Raw genomic sequence first — 19,683 nt, 5'->3', positions numbered from 1 at the left:
ATACTTTTTGTTTTAATTTAGAAAACCGTACATTGAGAACAAGCAAACAGCGTGAAAGGTTACGATTCATTTCACGACAAAGGGTGGGGGTGGGAGGGGGTGGACATTGAGGTAACAGGTAAATGAATCCTTTCACTGACAGTCTGTAATATTGTCAACGTGTGGCTTATACACCTCAAGCAGCCAAACCTTTTCCCACTCGGAATTAACGTCGTTTAATTTTAACCAGCGCCATGCCTTGAGGATAATATCTTTGATTTATAATTATTTATAAAGACGAATAATTTTTTTAAAATAAGAAGCTGGTTCCGTTGACGGCTGGGGAGACAAAAAGTAATGCTTTGCCTCCCTCAGTGTTTCCAGGTGCAATAAGTAATAAGCAGCAACAAAATGATAATTGTTCCTCAATAACACACGTGGGTCACGATAGCCTGGGTCAAGTTGTGCAACGTCTCTGTTGGTGCGGAATCACAGGTTGATGTGATGTTGGATTGGAGCCAATTCCATTCTGACCGAGTGTTGCTTTCCATCAGTCTCTAATACAAGGGCGCTGTATAAATACAAGTTGTTGTTGAGTATCAGAATGCTGGGCTGTGCCCTCAGGGTCAGGATACAAAGGAGGGGATCTCTGGTGTGTTCCCTTTCAATGTTTGTCTTTGTGCTGTCGAATCGCCTGCAGGAAGATCTGTTTCACCTGACTGACCATGTCCTGGTACAGTGCGAGATCCTCCTGTTTGGCTTTCAAGGTGCTTTGCAAAGCAGTCTTCAGGGCTCCGTTTTCATCCATCTGTATGGTGAGCCTGAAAATACAGAGGCCACAGGTTTACACCCAGACTCACATAACCGCCCGGTCTGACAGAGCGATGAGGAAAGGCGAACAGACTGTTTAAATACAATTGTTAAGATTTTTCTATATATATATTAATATACAGTAAATAGTATATTTATAGACACGTTACAGTAAAGTTGTGTAATCAAAGAATTTGTGAAATGCCTGAAATTTTCAGTAACGTTGAAGGCAGAATGACCGTCATTCTGTGCTGTAAATTATCTATCGTTCAACATGTCTCCCGACTCCGATGGTATAAGCGGGTGTATTGTTTGTACGAAAACAATTGTATTATTGTACGCACGTTTGAAATGATGGTGGGCAATGACTTGCATAAGCCATTGTTTTTAACAGTTAGTTACCGTGTGTTAAGTTCTTCTAGTTGTGCATCCGAGGACACAGCCATCGCTGGAGGCAGGTCTCTGCTGCTCGACGGATTCAAGCTCTGACGCCCACCACTTGAGGACAGATCTTCATTTACAAAAGAACAGAACAGAGCAGCGTGAGCTGATGGGAAAGGTATCGTCTTCGGTACTTCGCCCAGTTTGGGAAGACACAAAAAGAACATTCCCCACAGTTTAAAAATATTACCAATATCACGGTAATCTGCTTCAGGAATTGCACAACGTACGTCCCGGCCCCACTGTGGCTTTTAGTCACTACACCTAACAGGAAAGGGACATAAAAACAACAACAAAAACAACTTGCACTTATATGGCTGCAGAGTCTCGGAGCGCTTGTAGGGACATGCAGAACGTGAGTTAGCAATTGATCAAGAATTTTTTTTTTTGCTGCAGCTGGAGTCCTGCAGCTCAGTGGCTCGTGTGCTCGCCTCGCGAGTGAGAGGACCCGGGTTGGATTCCCGGGCAGGGAAAAACCTTAGGCAAGTTTCCCTACTCACCGCACTGGATTGTGACTACTCACTTAAAACGTTTTGGGCATCGTACAGCAGCAACTCGCAGTTACACTTCTTACCTTTATTTAAGGGCCCAGTTCTAATGTCAACTGGACGCCTGGACGTAATCCCAACGTAACTCTGTACTTACTTGGCTTGTTCTTATTGTTGTGTTTGCTGGGGTCGTGGCTTTTCCCTGCGTCTAGTTTGGCTTTTCCAAGCTGTTGCTCCAAAATGGCAGATCGTCGTCTGACCTCCTGAAGCTTCCGCTCAGCTTCCAAAAGCTTCTCGCTGCTTCCCTCCACCCTAAACCAAGACAACAATAACTTGCATTTACACAGCGTCCGTAACGAGGGTAGAGTCCCAGACAGTGGCGGAGCATGACACCGAGCTAGGGGGAAGGTGACTGAAGGCACGACGAAGAGGAAGGTCTTCAGGTGCGACCTGAAGATGGGGAAGGAAGGGGGTGAAGGCGGAGGGATATAGGAAGAGTGTTTGAGCATTTCGGGGCTTAGTGACTGAAAAGGCCGTCGCCGATGCTGGAGCAGAGGCAGGCAGTGCTTCTGCATCAAGTGACATTAACTGAAAAGATTCATCAAGTTAACAACTGCCTGTGTGTATATTGTCCTGGTCAGTAATCCTGGGGATATTCATGAATTCATGAATTGGCTGTTTGTGGGGACCTGACTGGACATTGCTGCTGCAATGTTTGCCTACGAATACGCAATCACAGTAAAACGCACCGAGATATCCTCTCGTTGTGAGAGGCACTTTATCAAATGTGTGCATTATTATATAATTACAGTAATAATCCTTGCATTTGATACAGCGGCTTATCCTGTCTTTGAGAAGTCTCAAAGCGCTTCGCAGGATATATTGTAAAGTGAATTGACTGTGTATTTTGTGGGCAAACGTGGCAGCCAGTTGGGCACAGCAGTGTCTATGGATGGCGTGACCATTGTTTTAAATTATTATTTATTATTATTACTGGTTTCATTCCTACCTCTTCTGCTGAAGACTGACCAGCTCCAGGAGTTTGTCCCTCTCCACTTCCACAGCTTGGTAAAGTGATTTGTATTGAGTGCATTGTAGCTGGAGAGTGTTGACGTCAATCCCGTTCATGCTGAGATGAAAAAGACGAGACGTCACAGGATGTTTAACGATGACTTACATAGCGCTCTTCACGCAGGACGGAGCCTCAGAGCGCTCATCAATGGCAAAGTTTGATTTGGAACAAACAAAATAGACCTTTGTTTAACATCTTATCCGAGGACAGGACAGCATCTCTGACATCACAGCACTGACCCCCCACCCCCCAAACCCCCTCGCACTAGAGTATCAGCATTGACTGACGCGGAGCTCCAACCCACACCGTTCCAAGGCACTGAAATACTGTATCAGCCGCTGACAAGTAGAAAGTCCAATTACTGCTGAGAGTGTTAATATTTCCCCGTTATTGGAAAGAAGGGCATTCCAACCCTCCTGTTGTCTAACAGGAAAATGATTCACTCAGGTATTTTCTTGCAGCCTTTACACTCCTAAATACAAACATGCAAACAAACCTCGAGTTCCTTCCGGTGGCGAGTGTCGAAGGAGACTGAGCAGCAGACGACTCGACCAGTATGTGTCCCATTGCAGACACCGAACTGTTGGGAATCAAGAAGATATTACGCGCTCTCTTGAGAAAAAAAACCCCAGTTAACTCAGTTCTCTTCTGTTATTCATTCACTTGTCCCTTGCGAGTGGTCTGGAATGCTACCTTAATAAAAAACAATCCTTGCAATTGATATAGCAACTTATGACGTTGTTCAGATGTCTCAAAGCGTTGCACAGAATATACTGTAAAGTGGATTCACTGTGTATTTTGAGGGCGAAATGTGGCAGCCAATTGCGCACAGCAGCGTATCACAAGCACTTGTCAATTGAGTAACCCCAATTTTTTTTTNGAGGGATTAAAAAACAGTGATTCGTTAATTGTCTTAACAACCGGGTTCCTACTTACTGCTGGATAAACTGCTCCTTACTGTGTGGAGTAAGGAAACTTGCCCAAGGTTTCACCCTGCCCTGGAATCAAACCCAGACCCTTTCGCTTGTGAGGTGAGTGCTCTACCCACTGAGCTACAGGACTGTGCACAGCGATGTACTACAAAACCAATAAGTGAATGACCATTTTCTTTTTTTTTCTGGGGGATTGTTGGCCAAGACACATACCGTTGTGAACAATCGTTGATGGATTCCCCATCGGAGATTAAGTTAAGTGAAGCAGAGTGTGGGAAGAATAAATCATAAAGGGGGATTTGCAAGTGAAATTATCAGTCTGGCTTAGATGGTAGCACTCTCTCCTGAGTCAGAAGGTTCTGGGTTCAAAACCCATGTTGAAACTTTGAGTAAGGAGACTTTGGGCAAGTTTCCTTACTCCACACGCCTCTGTTTACCAGCGGTAAGTAGGAACCTGGTTGATAGTTGATTGGCGGATCGCTTTTCCGGGGGTAATAATTTCTTCAAAATAAAATAATAGTAAATTAGTCACTCAATCCACGAGTGGGACGCTGCTGTGTACAATTGGCTCCCGTGTTTCACCCACAAAATATAGAGTCAGTTCTCTCTACAATATACCGTAAAGCGCTTTGAGACGCCTCAAAGACATGAGAAGGCGCTAAATCAAATGCGAGGATTATTGTTATTATTGTTCTCCTAAATTCTCATCTGTTGCTCACCGAGCAGAAAGTAAACTCCCCGCTGTCTCGTCCTCTACTGTCGAAGTACGGTGGAGTGAATGTTCACCAAAGCTGTCCACGTGAGTCAGGTTGGATGGATACTGAGCCTCTGAAGTTGGCATCTTTTGCTGCTGCTCCTGGGAATCATACAACAGAAGCTTGATCAGATCCACACTTGCTCGGTCATCGCATACGCATTTAAAAAGGATGCACTGTGGCGTGAAAGTCATGTGGGCAAATTATCCATTGACGTAGCCAGATGGTTGGTTGCATAAAGACAATAATTGCTTTTCAAAGTATTTGGAGTTCGGTATCTCAGTGGTTAGAGCCCTCGCCTCGCAAGCGAGAGGACCCGGGTTCGATTCCCGGGCAGGTCAGGGCGAAACGTTGGGCAAGTTTCCTCACTCCACACACTACACACACACACCTGTTTACCAGCAGTCAGTAGGAACATGCTTCAGCGCCTTGGGACGTCCTCCCGACGTGAAAGGCACTACACAAATGTAATTTTGTTGTTCTTGTTGTTAGTCAATTGGCGGATCGCTTTTCCTGGGACAATAATTCCTCCGAAAAATAACAATAATGATAATTTGGTCACTCAATCCACGACTGTCTGTGGGACGCTGCTGTGCGCAATCGGCTGCCACGTTTCACCCAAAAAATAGTCACTTACTTTACAGTATATTCTGTGAAGCGCTTTGAGACGTCTTGAAGACGTGACAAAGGCGTTGCATCAAATGCAAAGAGTATTATTATTATTATCCCTGTGCTATTGCAAGGTTGTGTGTGTGAGATGAACAGCAGCTGAGCCACGCAGACTCTGCGACTATCACTTACCTTCTGTACCAGTTGTTTGACTTCCTCCTCGAGCTCCTTCACTTTGGCTTCCCGCTCGCTCACCATCTGCCGGAGTTGGACAATCAGGGAGCTGTGCGTCTGGGCCTCGCTGTTGAGCTGCTGGCTGAGGCTCTGCTCGGTCACCTTGCTCTTCATCTCCTGCTGACTCAAGTGATCCAGAACCTCGTGCAGTTGCCTCTGCTGTTTCTGTGAAAGAACGCAACACTTTGGGTGCGAGAGTGCGAGATGGACGCACTGCCTCAGGAGGCTTTAGAGGCAGAATAGAATCCAGGCGGATGTTTAAATGGGAGCTCAATAGGTTCACGCTCGCCTACAAATCCCCTCCTGCCCTGGCGCCTCCCCACCTCTCTGACCTGCTTATCCCCCACGCCACCACCTGCTGCTGTCTCTGCTCTGCTGGCTCCAGCCTCCTGCTTGTCCCTCGACCCCTCCATCCCACCGTCGGTGGCCGTGCTTTCAGCCACGACACCCTGACTCTCTTCGACCGTGCTTACGGTCACCTCTCTCCCCCCCACCCCACCCCCGGCTGATGCTCTGCCACTGTCAGGCGCTCTGAGACGCTATCCTGCACGAGGGGCGCTATATAAATTGTCGAGCACCCGGAGAGAGGGGCGGTTTCTGCACAGCGGTGGGGGGTGAAACGCTGACTTATTTAGGCGCTCCCCACCCCTGCACGAGATCTCTTACCAGCAGCACACCAACAAGCTCATCATCGTGCTTCCCCTTCTCCAGGAGAGTCGCTATTTGACTCTTCAGAGTTTTCACTTCAACAGCTAAGACTTTGTTCCTGGCTTTCGACCCGTCCAACCTTTGCTTGAGTTCCTCGTGATCCTTCTGCAGCACCCCGTGGTCGCTGGTCATTTTCTGAACAAAAACCCACAAACAAGGGCAACGTTTTACATTGACAGGACTCGCCACTGACACACTGAGCAATATAATACTCCTGGAGCTCAGTGGTTAGAGCCCTCGCCTCGCGAGCGAGAGGACCCGGGTTCGATTCCCGGGCAGGTCAGAGCGAGATATTGGGCAAGTCTCCTCACTCCACACACACACACATGACTCTGTTTACCAGCGGTCAGTAGGAACCCGGTTGTTATTCGATTGGTGGATCGCTTTTCCGGGGGTAATAATTCCTTCAAGAAAATAAAATAATAATTTGGTCACTCAATCCACGACTGTTTGTGGGGACGCTGCTGTGCACAATTGGCTGCAATATATACAGTCATTTCACTTTATAGTGTATTCTGTGAAGCCCTTTGAGACGTCTCGAAGACGTGATGAGGCGCTGCATCAAATGCCAGGATTATTATAGTAGTCACTCGAGTGAGGGGGATCGGTATTTTGAGCAGAAGAGAAATGAGTCAAAGTGCCTTCAGAGACCTGAAATGTATTTTGCAGTATATTTTAACGCTATTTCTAAAATAAAGAGCGAAACGTGTTGACATTTAAAGCTCTTGCAAAACTCGCTGCAGGTCAGTCAGCCGGTCAGTCATCAGGACGTGGTGCACTAGTCACCTGGTAAACCTGAAGAGATTTTCGGGAGGGATGGAGGGAGGGACCGTAACTCATCACTTACCTCCAGGGCTCCTTTCCTTTCTTTCTCCATCGCCCTAATATGTGCTACGTTTTTGTCTTGTCCCGTTAAGTGCCAGGAAACCGTTGCCTCCTCAGTGCTCTGCTCCGAGGACTGGCCCTTCTGGATATTTTGACGCAGTTGGTTTTCTAACTCTCTGACCTATTTAAATACACTCAAGTTAGTTCAGCTTCAAATACTTTGTTCTGCCCCGACAGGCTTTTTAACCTTCAACAAATTGGCTGCCGCGTTTTGCCCACAAAACGCACAGTCACTCCACTTTACGCTACATCCAGTGAGCGCACGGGTCCAAAAACAGAGCAAAGCCACCAGATGGGGCGGAACAAAGTACTTCCTTCACCTTCTTCTGCAAAACCTGAATCTGCTCGGCTCGGCCTCGCCAGTGCCCTCCGTTGCTCAGCAAGTGCTGGAGGTTGATTTCGTCTCCCACCTCGTTAGTCAGCACCTACACAAGCACAAACAGGTATTTATCCTCAAAAGCTCGTTCACTGCGCCCGATTGCAGTAAAATAAGATGGATTATTTGCCTCAGAAAAAATCTCCCTTCCAGGATCATTTTCAATCGTGACCTTCAATTTGTTAAACGCCCCAAGTGACCGAGGATTACTTTGAGTGAAGACATCGATCCACGGCTGTTTGTGGGGGACGTCGCTGTGCGCAATCGGCTGCCGCGTTTCGCCCACAAAACATACAGTCAATCCACTTTACAATATATTATTTAAAGCGCTTTGAGATGTCTCGATGATAAGGTGCTGTATTAAATAGAAGGATTATTATTATTATAATTCTGCTCTGACGTTTTACCTGCTTTGGGTAAATCTGCCTGTGATGCTGACCGCGACTGTCCAGTCGTGCTTTGGCTTTCACGTTTGATTTGTGATTAATCCCACGGATATGAATTAAAACCCAGGAACTGGTGCAGACTCTGGATCCCCAAACAGCCTCGTTGGGGGATTTTACCATTATCTTAAAGAGGACACAGACCTCGGGGATTCTTTGACAGGATACGGCAGTGGCACTTTCATGATAAATTAACACAACTCTCCTACAAGTTCAAGTTCTAGCTCTGGGTAAAACAGCGACAGGAAGCTGGAGTCAGCTCAGTCTGTTGGGAGGGGAAAGGGGGGGGAATGGGGGGAGAGGAAAGAACACACACATTGCTCAAGAAAAACCAACCTGAAGTGAGAGCAGGTATGGAGACCTGCCAGGCAGCGCATCGCCATCTGTAGTACTAAGGATGAACCACTCTGAGCGAGCAGATGTGGTTGCCGTGACTTTTAATTACAGTGCCCTTCACCTCCCAAAGTAACAGCTACTCGGTGTGAAATAAAGGATGGGCCGGTATAACCCCCTTGTCTCTCTCTTTTTCCCCCCCCCCCACCCGCCCCCGCTCTCCCTGCCGGAAACTTGCCCAACATTTCGCCCTGCCAGGCCTCGCGCTTGCGAGGCGAGTGCTCTAACCAGAGCTACAGGACTCCACGTGTACTGTGAAACGCATCGACTGTGTGATTTCTGGGGCGAATATGGCAGCCAACGGGGAAACTGCTGTGTGTAATTACAAACAGCCGTGAAGTGAATGAGCGAAGTTATCGAGGAATTGTTGGCCAGGACACCGAGAGAAACTCCCGTCTCTTTTCATATAGCCCTGCAGGATCCTTAACGTCAACAACAATACAATGGCCTTCACACAGGGTAGCGTCCAAGAGCGCTTCACAGTGGTGAAGCCAAGGGAGGGGGCAATCAAAAGAGGTCTTTAGGCGGGAGGGAGGGGACAATGAGGAGGGGTTGAGGGAGAGAGTTCCAGAGCGTAGTGGCTGAAGGCACGGCCACCGATGGTGGAGCGGAGAGGATGAGGGAGAACTAGAACAAATGTCCACCTAAACAGGCAGACGGTTTGACATCTCATCTGAAGGACGGCACCTCCGAGAACGCAGCACCACCCACCCCCCGCAGCCCATGTCAGGCTAAACTGGGGGCTTGAAACCACAACCTTCTGACTCCGAGGCAAGAGTGAGCCACCAATTGAGCCTGACTAATGCACCAAACGACTTACAGTCTCAGTACTGTAAGGTTCGAGGATAGTAATTTATCAATTGTATGTGGGTGTGTGTCAGGGTTGGCGTGGGGGGCTGGGGGAGCTGCCAAACAGAACCAATTCAAATTAAATGGGTGGAGTGTGTGTGTGTGTGAGTGGGTGTGTGTGTGTGGGTGTACGTGTATGTATGTGGGTGTGTGTGGGTGTGTGTGAATGGGTGTTTGTGAGTGGGTGTGTGTGTGTGGGGGGGGGGTGTGAGTGTGTGTGTGTGTGTGTATGTGGGTGTGTGGCTCCCATACCTTATGTGCCATTTTCAGCTCTTGTTTGACACTCTGGATCTGGTTGCGGGATTCGACCAGTTTGAGGTTGGTCGCACAAAGCTTTTCCTGAAGGGCTTTGACCTCGGGGTTGTCAGACTGTTGAGGGCAATCAGCAGAATTTCATATTGATCAACTTCTGGTCAGAGAGTCTCCAAAAACAAGGCAGACTGTTGAACTATAACTGCACCCGAACGGAAAAATACAACTGTTATATATATATAAAAAAACATTGTAGAATTCCTGAGTTACCTTCAACTCCGACCATGGTTGTAGCAAAGGTAAGTGAGGGAGGAGCTGTGTGACATTTTAATTGTGGTCAGTGCAGAAAAGTGGCAACAGATGATGGCAAATGAGATATAATAATAAAAATAATAATCCCTGCAATTTTTTTAGCTCCTTCTCATGCCATGGAAACACCATAAAGCAATTCACAAGATTTCTACTGTGAATTGTAGAAACTGTGAACAATATAAACACATAATGGGATGGGGAAAGCTGAGGTGGAGTCCTGTAGCCTTCTGTAGACCAGTGGTTAGAGCACTCGCCTCGCAAGCGAGAGTCCCGGGTTCGGTTCCGGCAGAGTGAAATGTTGGGCAAGTTACTCCACGTGCCTGTTTACCCAGCAGTAAGTAGGGTCCAGTTGTTAGTCGATTGGTGGATCACTTTACCGGGGGGTAATAATTCCTTAAAAAAATAATAATAATAAATTGGTCACTCAATCCACGACTGTCTGTGAGACCCTGCTGTGCAGGTTAGATTGCCTGGAAGTTACACCCACAAAATACACAGTCAATCCACTTTACAGTACAGTCTGTGAAGGGCGATTTGATAAGAGGCTATTTCAAATGCAAGGATTATTATTATTATTAATAAAGTGATCTGCAAAGTTTTATTGTGAATTGTAGTGACTCTGTATTTAAGATGAACAATGTAAACAGGACAGGAAAAGGTAGAGGGTATAACGTCTTAGTTGCTATTTAAACTGACCAGTAATCCATCCTTTGTCTTGGGAGAGAGATCTTTGGTGACTCGTGGCATTGCTTCTGTAGAACCGTGTGACTGACTGTTTGTTAGAGCAATCTGGAGCTGTAAAAAAACCAACAACAATGCTACAATAATTTGACTGGGACAAACATCAAAGGAATCAATGAGACGATTGGGATCATTAAACCATTGGGATCTCACCTCAACCCACGTGATATCTCAGGCTCTGCCAGTTTAGCGTTGGACAAAGGTCTGGAAGATTTGGGGGTTTCAATCACAACAAAACAAGACCATATCCATTTGACCATAACCTTCCAGAATGTCTATCCTGCTGTCTCCCCATTTCAGCATCAAATTATTTTCTCTGTCAGTGCAATAGTACAATAGCAACAACAAATTACATTTGTAAACGAGAGGACGTCCCAACGCACTGGACAGTCAAGGATTTGCACCTGAGCTGGGGGTTGGGATCAGGAGGGGTGGAGGGCAGAAGTCGGAGGGTGCGGTTGAAGAGGAGGGTCTTGAGAAGGTTCCTTGAAGGAGGAAAGGTGGGAGCGAGGCAAAGGGACTGTGAGTCGGAGTTCTAAAGATTGGGAGCAGAAAGGCTGAAGGCCCGACCGCCGATGGTGGGGCGGTCAGGGCGGGGGAACGAGGAGCAGGCTAAAGTCCGCTGAGCGGACACATGCATCCTGTGTGCAAGAAGCATTGCCGACCTCCTTCCTTAATGGCTCGGCAGTGCTTTGGCGTGTGGGTGTTGGATACTGAGTAAGGGAGAAAGAAAATTTAGGTTTTATGGTGAGTTACAAAGGGCGTGAGGTGGAGAGATACAGGGAAGGAGCTCCAGAGGTCAGGACCACAGTGACTAAAAGACCAAGTTGAGCAGGTGGTCCATGTTCACAGCAGATCCTTGTTATCTCTCCAACAAGGCCAGAATGGTGTCCCTCTCTCAACCCGTTCCCAGACACTGCAATCATTTCATCCGCCACAGAAACACAAAGAGCCGAGTGAATGAATTTCAGCCATCAATGGACCGAGTGCGCTTCCTGGATCAGACAGGACATGACACCTCGAAATGAAAAACCCAGTGACCTGACAGCGAGAGACCTGAGTTCAATTCCAGGCAGAGGGCGAAACCTTGGGCAAGTTTCCTTACTCCACACAGAGCCTAATAATAATCCCTCCAAAACCAAAAACAATAATAAATTGGTCATTTTCAATCTACGACTGTTTGTGGGACATTGCTGTGCGCAATTGGCTGCCGCGTTCGCCCACAAATATACAGTCAATTCACTTTACAGTGTGTTCTGTGAAGCGCTTTGGGAAGTCCTCTCGACGTGAAAAGCGCTATATCAAATGCGATTACTATTATTATTATTATTTAAAGCATCAGCTGAGCTCCCATTGTGTCTGCACTGGTGTCTGCTCCCCAATTAAGCCAATTAAGCCAAAGGTGTCCTTGGATGGCAATGGTGACAATCTTCATTGCTCTCACTCACTCACTCACATACACACGCACACACACAGAGCAATAGCTCTGAGAGACGAATGACTGATTGATCATTGGAACTGTACACACTGTCTCGTTGGGCGGGTTGTAAAGAGGACTATGCTGCACGAACCTCCTTCTCGAGCTCCCGCACTTTGCTGTTGAGCTGCTTCACTTTGGTTTTGTTGCTCTCAGTCTCCACCACCAGTTCACGGTTCCTCTTAGACAGTTCCACTATTTTGGTTGCAGCCACGTCACCAGCTATGCCTGCTGTCCCTGTGCCATAATCACACACTGAGATTACTGATCAGTCAGCACTGAGATGCTTTCCTGCGTGAGAGGCGCTATATAAATGCAAGTTGTTGTTGTACCTCAAACCGTACATTTTGCTCCCCAATTGAGCTATTCAATTGCTGTGCGCAATTGGCTGCCGCGTTTCGCCCACAAATTCACTTTTACAGTATATTCTCAGAGACGTGATGAGGCGCTGTATCAAATGCAAGGATTATTATTATTATCGTTTACGCCAAAGCTCTCCTTTGATGACAGTGGTGACATCTTCATTGCTCCCCCACACCCTCTCTCTCTCTCTCTCTCTCTCCCCCAAACTCTTCCCAGAAAGTGAACGACATTAATCCATCCAGTATCAGCAGAAGCGAGCAAGCAGTGGGAGGAGGAGGGAGATGAAGAAACTGGAATATCTTCCAATAATAACTTTCAAAAGGGAATTGAATATATACTTAAAAAGGAAAAAGATTGCAGGGCTATGAGGGGAGGGGGCCTCATTCGATAGCTCTTTCCAAGTGCCGGCAGATATACGATGGGCCGAATTGCCTCCTTCTGTGGTGTAAAGTTCTATGAAGTAAGAGTATCTCAGCCCCAGTGCAACACTTTGTTGAAATACAGAGATAATAAGACTGCCCTGTTGAGTCCCGACAGCTGGTAAACTTTTTTTTTTATTCACAGCTTCTCTTCCAGAAACTGAACGATATTAATCCATTTAAGTGTCAGCGGAAGCGAGCCAGCAGGAGGAGGAAGAAGGAGATGAAGAAGCTGGGATAGGTGGGGAGCCCCATCCCTTGCCTAACCTGACAGCTGCAGCAGGAGAGAAGTCGGCAAAAAATAGCTGATCGGCAGATAGTGAAGGGGAGAGCCACTGCTGGTACACAGAGCACTCCGGGAAGGAAGGACAGCGAGTTGTTTGCCCGCATCGCAAAAGGATCCTAAATGATTGACTCATTGTCGGTAGGAATTTAGCCGGAGTTTAACGGCATTCATCCCGTTGAGCGTAAGAGAATTGGAAATGAAGGGGAGGGAGTGGGTGCTAAGAAGAACGGACACAATAATACGTTATTATTGATAAATCTACAGAACCGTCAGAGGCCAATACAGTACTTGGGCAAAGGGCAAAGCAATCATTGGGATACAACAGCAGTGGAACAGAGTAAAGGCTAAAAGATGTAATACTTTTGCTGTATAAGGCAGCAATCAGATTCCATCTGCAGTGCCGTGTGGATTTCTGGTTATGTATTCGTAGGAAGGGTATCTACCAAGACAACCATCTGCCTTTATATAGCGCCCTTCACGCAGGTCAGTGTCTCGGAGAGTTTATCTGGGGCGTTTGAGAAGGTATGAGTTGTTGAGGTGTATTAATTGAGTTGCCAAAGTTGGATTGTAGGCAAATTGTTTTCCAGATGGCTTTCGCCAACCTCCACACACACCCTGCCCAGGGGTGAACTCTGTATCTCCATCACCCCAGCCCTCGCCAGACTCCACTGGCTCCCCATCACCGAACAGATCGATTTTAAGATCCTCTCACTCGTCTTCAAATCCCTTCGTTCCCTGGCACCTCCCTACCTCTCCGACCAGCTTTCTCCCCCAACGCACCTCCGTCATTGGTTATTGGTGGCTGCACTTTCAGCCACTACGCCCCGAAGCTCTGGAACACTCTCCCTCAATCCCTCCGCCTTGGCCCCATCCTTCCTGATCTTCAGTTTGTGCTTGAAGACCTTCCTCTATGGTCACCTGCCCCCAGGCCCGGAGTCGTGTTCATCCACTGTCAAGTGCTCTGGGCTCCTACCCTGGGTGAGGGGCGCTAAAACAATGCAAGTTGTTGTGGCTGTTGTCCTAGTGACCTCTTACCTGCGAGAGCAAGTCTCTCCTCTTCCCGTTTCTTTTTCAGGTGCTTGATTTCGAAGTCCCTCTCGTTCAGCAGTTTGTAGAGTCTCCCGTTCTCGTCCAGCAGTTCCCTCACCTGTCCCCGCAGCTCCTCATTCTCGTTTTGCGAGATCCTAAACAAGGGCAAGGCACAGGATTCCCATCATTTCATCATCTCTGCTTCATTCCTACCCTGAGGAATTAAGCTACAGGGAATCCTGTAGCTCAGGGGTTAGAGCGCTCGCCTCAGAAGCGAGAGGACCCGGGTTTGATTCCCGGGCAGGGCAAAACATTGGGCAAGTTTCCTTACTCCACACACACGCCTCTGTTTACCGAGCAGTCAGCAGGAACCCGCTTGTTAGTCGATTGGCATCTTTTCCACGGGTAATAATAACCCCTTCAAAAAAAAATAATGACAATTTGGTCACTCAATCCACGACTGTCTGTGGGACGCTGCTGTGCGCAATTGGCTGCCGCATGTAACCCACAAAATATAGTCAATCCACTTTACAGTATAGTCTGTGAAGTGTTTTGAGACATTTCAATGACGTGAGAAGGTGCTATATTAAATGCAAAGGATTTTATATTTTATGTTCAACCTTTGCATCTTCTGTGAATATCATATTTTATCTAGATTTCTCAGTAAAATGAATACTGTGAGGCTCATAATTGTGAGTTCGGCAACAGAAGCCCAAGCAGGAGAGATAGGAAAGCAAAGTGCTTTAAACAGTAAACATGAGCAGCATCTTCTGGACATCAAAAACATTACAACTTAATAATAACAACAATCCTGGCATTTGATACAGCGCCTGATCACGTCTTCGAGACGTCTCAAAGCGCTTCACAAGGTACACTGTAAAGAGAATTGACTGTACATTTTGTGGGCGAAACGCGGCGGCCGATTGCGCACAGCGGGGTCCCAAATTTCACCCCAAATTTGCCCAGGTTTAACAATCTGAATAACAAGGCCAAAGAAGACCAAGGTCCATCTAGTTCGGCTTCCACCATCCTGTCAGTCGCTTGACATGACCTGTCCCAAACAATATATCCCGAGATATTATTTTCTGGCAGAAAATCGATCTCATGTGTTCTTGAAACAAACAACACTTTCCCATCTACTTCTGCTCCATAGGGAGCCTGTGCCAGAAGTTTACTACTCGGAAGGCATAAAGCAGGAAATGATGAAAGGCCATTTAGTTTTCTTCCCTCCCCAGACTGTATCGTAGACTCTATATTGCTCCGTGCCCTCTGGGAGACAACAAATTAACTTCAAGAAGACAAAGCTGTGTGAAATTGCTCACCGAGACCCAGTGTAATTCAAACAGAAGTTCGGGATATTAATGCAATTGTACAATTCAGCATTTCTTTCCAACAGGTAATTCATCAATACTCCCGGAGGCAATACGATATAATTCGGATTTATAGAGCACTTTTCATGTCGGGTTGATGTCTCAAAGCACTTTAACGCAGTCGTCTGCAAAGGATCTGAAGAGGGTGGGAGGGCTGGAAAGATGAACGAAAGTGCCGTCAAAGAGGCAAGGCGGGCCTCGAGATTGTGGAGGGAGAGGGCCAGTCAGACAGACGTTGCGATGGAGTTCCAGAGAGCGGGGGGGGCAGCGTGGCTAGACTCCAGCGGGTTACCCCCACCGCGCACCCCTGGGGTCCTCAAGCCTTGGGTCGGTGGGAGGCTGAGGAGTTCGGACCGGCAGGAGAGAAGACGTTGGCTTCCCTACAATCCCATACGTCGTGGAGCCCCTGTAGCTCAGGGGTTAGAGCCCTCGCCTCGCAAGCGAGAGAGAGGTCCTGGGGTTCGATTCCCGGGCGGGTCAGGGCGAAACCTCGGGCAAGGTTCCTTGCTCCCGGTTGTTAGTCGATTGGCAGATCGCTTTTCCGGGGGGAGGGGGATTAATAATAATAATAATAATAATAATAAACCTGAAATAAAACAGAACAATAATAATTCACTTCACTGCGCGGCTGTGTGTGTGTGTGTGTGTGTGCGGGCGGTGGGGGGCGGTGGTGGGGGGGGATTGACTTTACGGACGGAGTGAAGTCCCCGTGAAGCGCTTCGAGACGTCTCTCGAAGACGTGACGAGGCGCTGCGTCAAAGGCCGGGATTAATAACTATCATTGTTAGGGATTATTACTGATTATCTATCCCCGGGAGACGGTACGGTCCCGGGAGCGCGGGTTACCTGCTGCCCGCCCGGGGCACGGTCCGCGGGGACGTCAGCTGCAGGTCCATGTCATCGCTGACTGCGAGGCTGAGGGACGGTCCCTCCTGGCCATGGCCATGGCTCTGGCTCTCCATCATCTGCTGCTGCTGCTGCTGCTGTTGTTGTTGTTGTTGTTGTTGCTGCTGCTCCTCCTTCTCCTTCTCCTTCTTCTTGGCCGCCATCGCCTCCATCCTCTTCCGCTGCTGCTGCTGCAGCGCCTGGAACTGCAGCTTCAGGTCCTCCGTCACCTGCTGGTCCCCCTCCATCTGGACCCCCGCCTCGCTTCCTCCCTCCCTCCCTCCCTCGCTCCCTCCCTCCCTCGCTCCCTCCCTCCCTCCCTCCCTCGCTCGCTCCCTCACTCCCTCGCTCCCTCACTCCCTCGCTCCCTCACTCCCTCGCTCCCTCCCTCACTCCCTCCCTCCCTCGCTCCCTCCCTCCCTTCCTCTGTCTCTCCCTCTATCTCTCTCTCTCCCTCCCTCCCTCTGTCTCTCCCTCTATCTCTCTCTCTCTATCTCTCCCTCTGTCTCTCTCCCTCTGTCTCTCTCCCTCCTTCTGTCTATATCTCTCCCTCTATCTCTCTCCCTCTCCCTCTATCTCTCCCTCTCTCCCTCTATCTCTCCCTCTCCCCTCCCTCCCTCTGTCTCTCCCTCTATCTCTCTCTCTCCCTCCCTCCCTCCCTCTGTCTCTCTCCCTCTCCCCTCTCTCTATCCCTCTATCTCTCTCCCTCTATCTCTCCCTCTCTCTCTCTCCCTCTGTCTCTCTCCCTCTCACGCCCTCTCTCTATCCCTCTATCTCTCCCTCCCTCCCCTCTCCCTCTGTCTCTCCCTCCCCTCTCCCTCTCCCTCTGTCTCTCCCTCCCTCTCCCTCTCTCTCCCCCTCAACAGCTTCCAGAAGCCTCTCTGTGCCTGTGTGTGTGTGTGTGTGTGGGTCGCGCGGTTTGTAGCCCAAACACGAGCCCAAAAGTAGCGCCGCCGCCGCCTGTAACGAGCCGGAGACCCCCATCCCCCCCCACCCCCTCCGACGTGAGGGAAGGTCAGCGAGAGGCCAACCCGTGTCAGGGGACGTTATGGTACATATATTTTTTAATAATAATAACAACAAATTAAGGAAAAAAAAGTTTTTTTTCCCGTTCGAAGCGAAACCCGCCCAATCGGGCGTGAAAACCGCCCATTTTGGGCGCGGAAAGGGCCCCGCTTTGGGCGTGAACACCGCCCACTTGGGCGTGAAACCCGCACCCACCCCCTTCCGATGGCTGAGCTGCGACGCGGCGTCTCCTGGCAACGGTAACCGAGGGAGACCGGGCCCCGCCCACTCAGCCGGGAGATTTGGGCGGGGTTCGCGGGTTTCCCGCCCCCGAGTGGGCGGGGTTCGCGCCCAAACGGGCGGTTTTCACGCCCAACAGTGGTGGAGAGACAGAAAGAGGCAGAGGGAGAGGGGGAGAGAGAGAGAGAGAGAAGGGGGTGTGGGGGGGGGAGAGGGATGGAGTGGGGGACCAACAGTGACCGAGGACCTCAATTCCCGGCCTCTCCTCTCCTCTGATACTTGAATAACTAGAAATAATAATCAATCAATGAATCAATCAATGAATCAATCAATGAATCAATCAATGAATCAATCAATGAATCAATCAGTCAATCAATCAAAATATTCCTGGCCTTCGACCCGGCGCCTCGTTCCCCCCTTCGTCGGGACGTCTCAAAGCGCTTCACCGGACCCGCTTGTCGAGCGTAGCGTAGTGACTGTGCGTTTTTTGGTGGGCCAAAGGACGCCCAGCGAGGTCCCCGCCAAGAGTCGCGGATTTTGAAGCGACCAAATTATTACTATTATTATTGTTATTATTGGGGGGGAAAAAAAAGCGATTCCCACCCCCCCCCCCCCCCCCCCAATCGAGTTCCTATTGACCGCCCCAGGCGCGCGGAGTCAGGAAACTTGGCCAATGCAGCCAATTGCATATTATTTATACAGTATTACACTCCCCGTGTCCACAAAGTCCTGTTACCCCCCCCTCCCCACCAATGTGTGTGTTTGTTCTTCTTAAAACACAGCGCACTTGACCAACAACCGACACGTGCGGAAGAACGATTGATCGTTGTGTGTAGAAGTTACCGCGTTGCACTCAGTACGTTCAACGGTATTGAGCGACGTCTGGAAGAGGAACGTGAGCGCCGTCGTTTTCGTGACCAGTCTCGCATCGCTGTCTTGCGACAAAGGGTAAGAGGACTCTGTGAATACCCTGTAGGTGGGATGCACGGAAATCTCTGTTTGGTTTGGATACTCGTAAACACAGGTGACAGGTTTCCGCGCGTCTAAGACACCCGACTGAGACCCCCACCACCCCCCCACCCACAAAAAAAGTATGAGGTGGTGGGCGTAACGGCTAAGCAGGGGTCCTTGCTGAAATGCAAACGTGTGGATAGCGGCTGCAGATAGAATCAGGCTTAGCTCAGATCGAAATCGTTATATTATTTACAGATTACTGACTTATTTTACTATTGTTGAAATATATAGTTATATGATTTATATGACGTATTGCTGAGGGCTGTTATTGGCGCATATTATTTATGACATTTTATTGAAGTGGTTATATTTTTGATTCAGTCGTTATATATACTATTACTACAAAAGGAATTGTCCCGTTCATAAAAAAAAGGGTCGCTTGATTTTATAGAGAGGGGGGGGGATGACATTCCTGATGTGGAGCACGCGTTCAACTCCGTAAGTAAATGACTCTCAAGTCCCCGAGACTATCTGTAGGATTGACGGTAAATTATCTCACGACCCAGACAATCTTTAGGAAGTTGGAAGATAAACTTAGCCGTCACCGTGAAGCTTCTCCGGGGACCTTTTTGAATGGGATAAGTTCTCAGCGGATCCGACTGGAGAGAGAGAGAGAAAAAGAAACACAACCATGTCAATACATCAAACACAACATGGAGCAACTGTCAATAAGAGAAATTCCTCTCTTACAATCTTTAGTATTATAAGCCTTCTCTTTTCACACATCACACACAGTGGCCAGCTCGGTCTAGTTGAGCATTAGACTTCTGGATGCAATACAGCATTATATTTGTATAGCGCCTTTCACGTCGGGAGGACGTCCCGAGGTGCTGGATGAAGGAAATGCCAGCTTGGTCCACTCAACCTTTCATCCAGGATCTTAATAAAATGGGACGCTAGATGTCATTGTATTTTCCTTGGGAAGGGAAGGGAAGCAGCAATATCTCTGGTTCGATGCTGACAACATCCAGCAAAGCAACCCAAGGTATGATTAACCTCCTAGTGAATCTTTGGGAGTTGCAGACATGCCCTCGAGCGCGAGCCCAAATTCTCACAGAGGTTTGGACAAGCGTGACGAACCTGAGCGCTTCCTTGAAACCTGGAAGACGCCAGTTACCACTGAGCTGGACATAGACACAAATAAAGACATACCATAACAGTAAATATCACCTTTATTAGCTGTACAGCAAGACAGAATTTACAGCAACTCGTAAAACATGGCGACAGATATTGCACAAAAATATAATCTGTTCAAGCAAAGTGATAACGGAAGAGAAATATGTGTGGCATGATAATTATCACCTGTAACAATTACC

At 48.3% G+C, this 19,683-nt stretch overlaps 1 protein-coding gene across 1 annotated transcript; it reads right to left on the bottom strand.

Annotated features, from left to right (window-relative positions):
• On the bottom strand, positions 1-16,381 carry ccdc13 (coiled-coil domain containing 13). Its single transcript, XM_007912155.2, has 15 exons — positions 16,070-16,381; positions 13,860-14,008; positions 11,851-11,993; positions 10,235-10,333; positions 9,227-9,343; positions 7,234-7,338; positions 6,876-7,034; positions 5,987-6,163; positions 5,279-5,485; positions 4,442-4,578; positions 3,287-3,370; positions 2,728-2,847; positions 1,876-2,030; positions 1,192-1,300; positions 1-800 (listed from the first exon to the last, which is right to left on the bottom strand). Exons 1-15 carry the CDS (start codon positions 16,354-16,356, stop codon positions 644-646), a joined length of 2,205 nt encoding a protein of 734 aa, XP_007910346.2. The 5' UTR covers positions 16,357-16,381; the 3' UTR covers positions 1-643.
• Between the last annotated feature and the right edge of the window lie 3,302 nt (positions 16,382-19,683).

Source organism: Callorhinchus milii, unplaced genomic scaffold, assembly GCF_018977255.1.
Source record: "Callorhinchus milii isolate IMCB2004 unplaced genomic scaffold, IMCB_Cmil_1.0 Scaffold2, whole genome shotgun sequence".
Taxonomy (NCBI): domain Eukaryota; kingdom Metazoa; phylum Chordata; class Chondrichthyes; order Chimaeriformes; family Callorhinchidae; genus Callorhinchus; species Callorhinchus milii.
Note: the sequence above shows the minus strand (reverse complement) of the source record. Positions and strands in the feature narration are given on the sequence as shown.

Excerpts from the sequence above, each read along its gene's own strand:
- ccdc13 (XM_007912155.2), bottom strand. The coding sequence starts at position 16,356 with ATGGAGGGGGACCAGCAGGTGACGGAGGACCTGAAGCTGCAGTTCCAG. Across the intron at positions 14,009-16,069 it reads GTGCCCCGGGCGGGCAGCAG|GATCTCGCAAAACGAGAATG; the intron begins GTAACCCGCGCT and ends GCCCTTGTTTAG. Across the intron at positions 4,579-5,278 it reads TCAAACAACTGGTACAGAAG|GAGCAGCAGCAAAAGATGCC; the intron begins GTAAGTGATAGT and ends TATGATTCCCAG.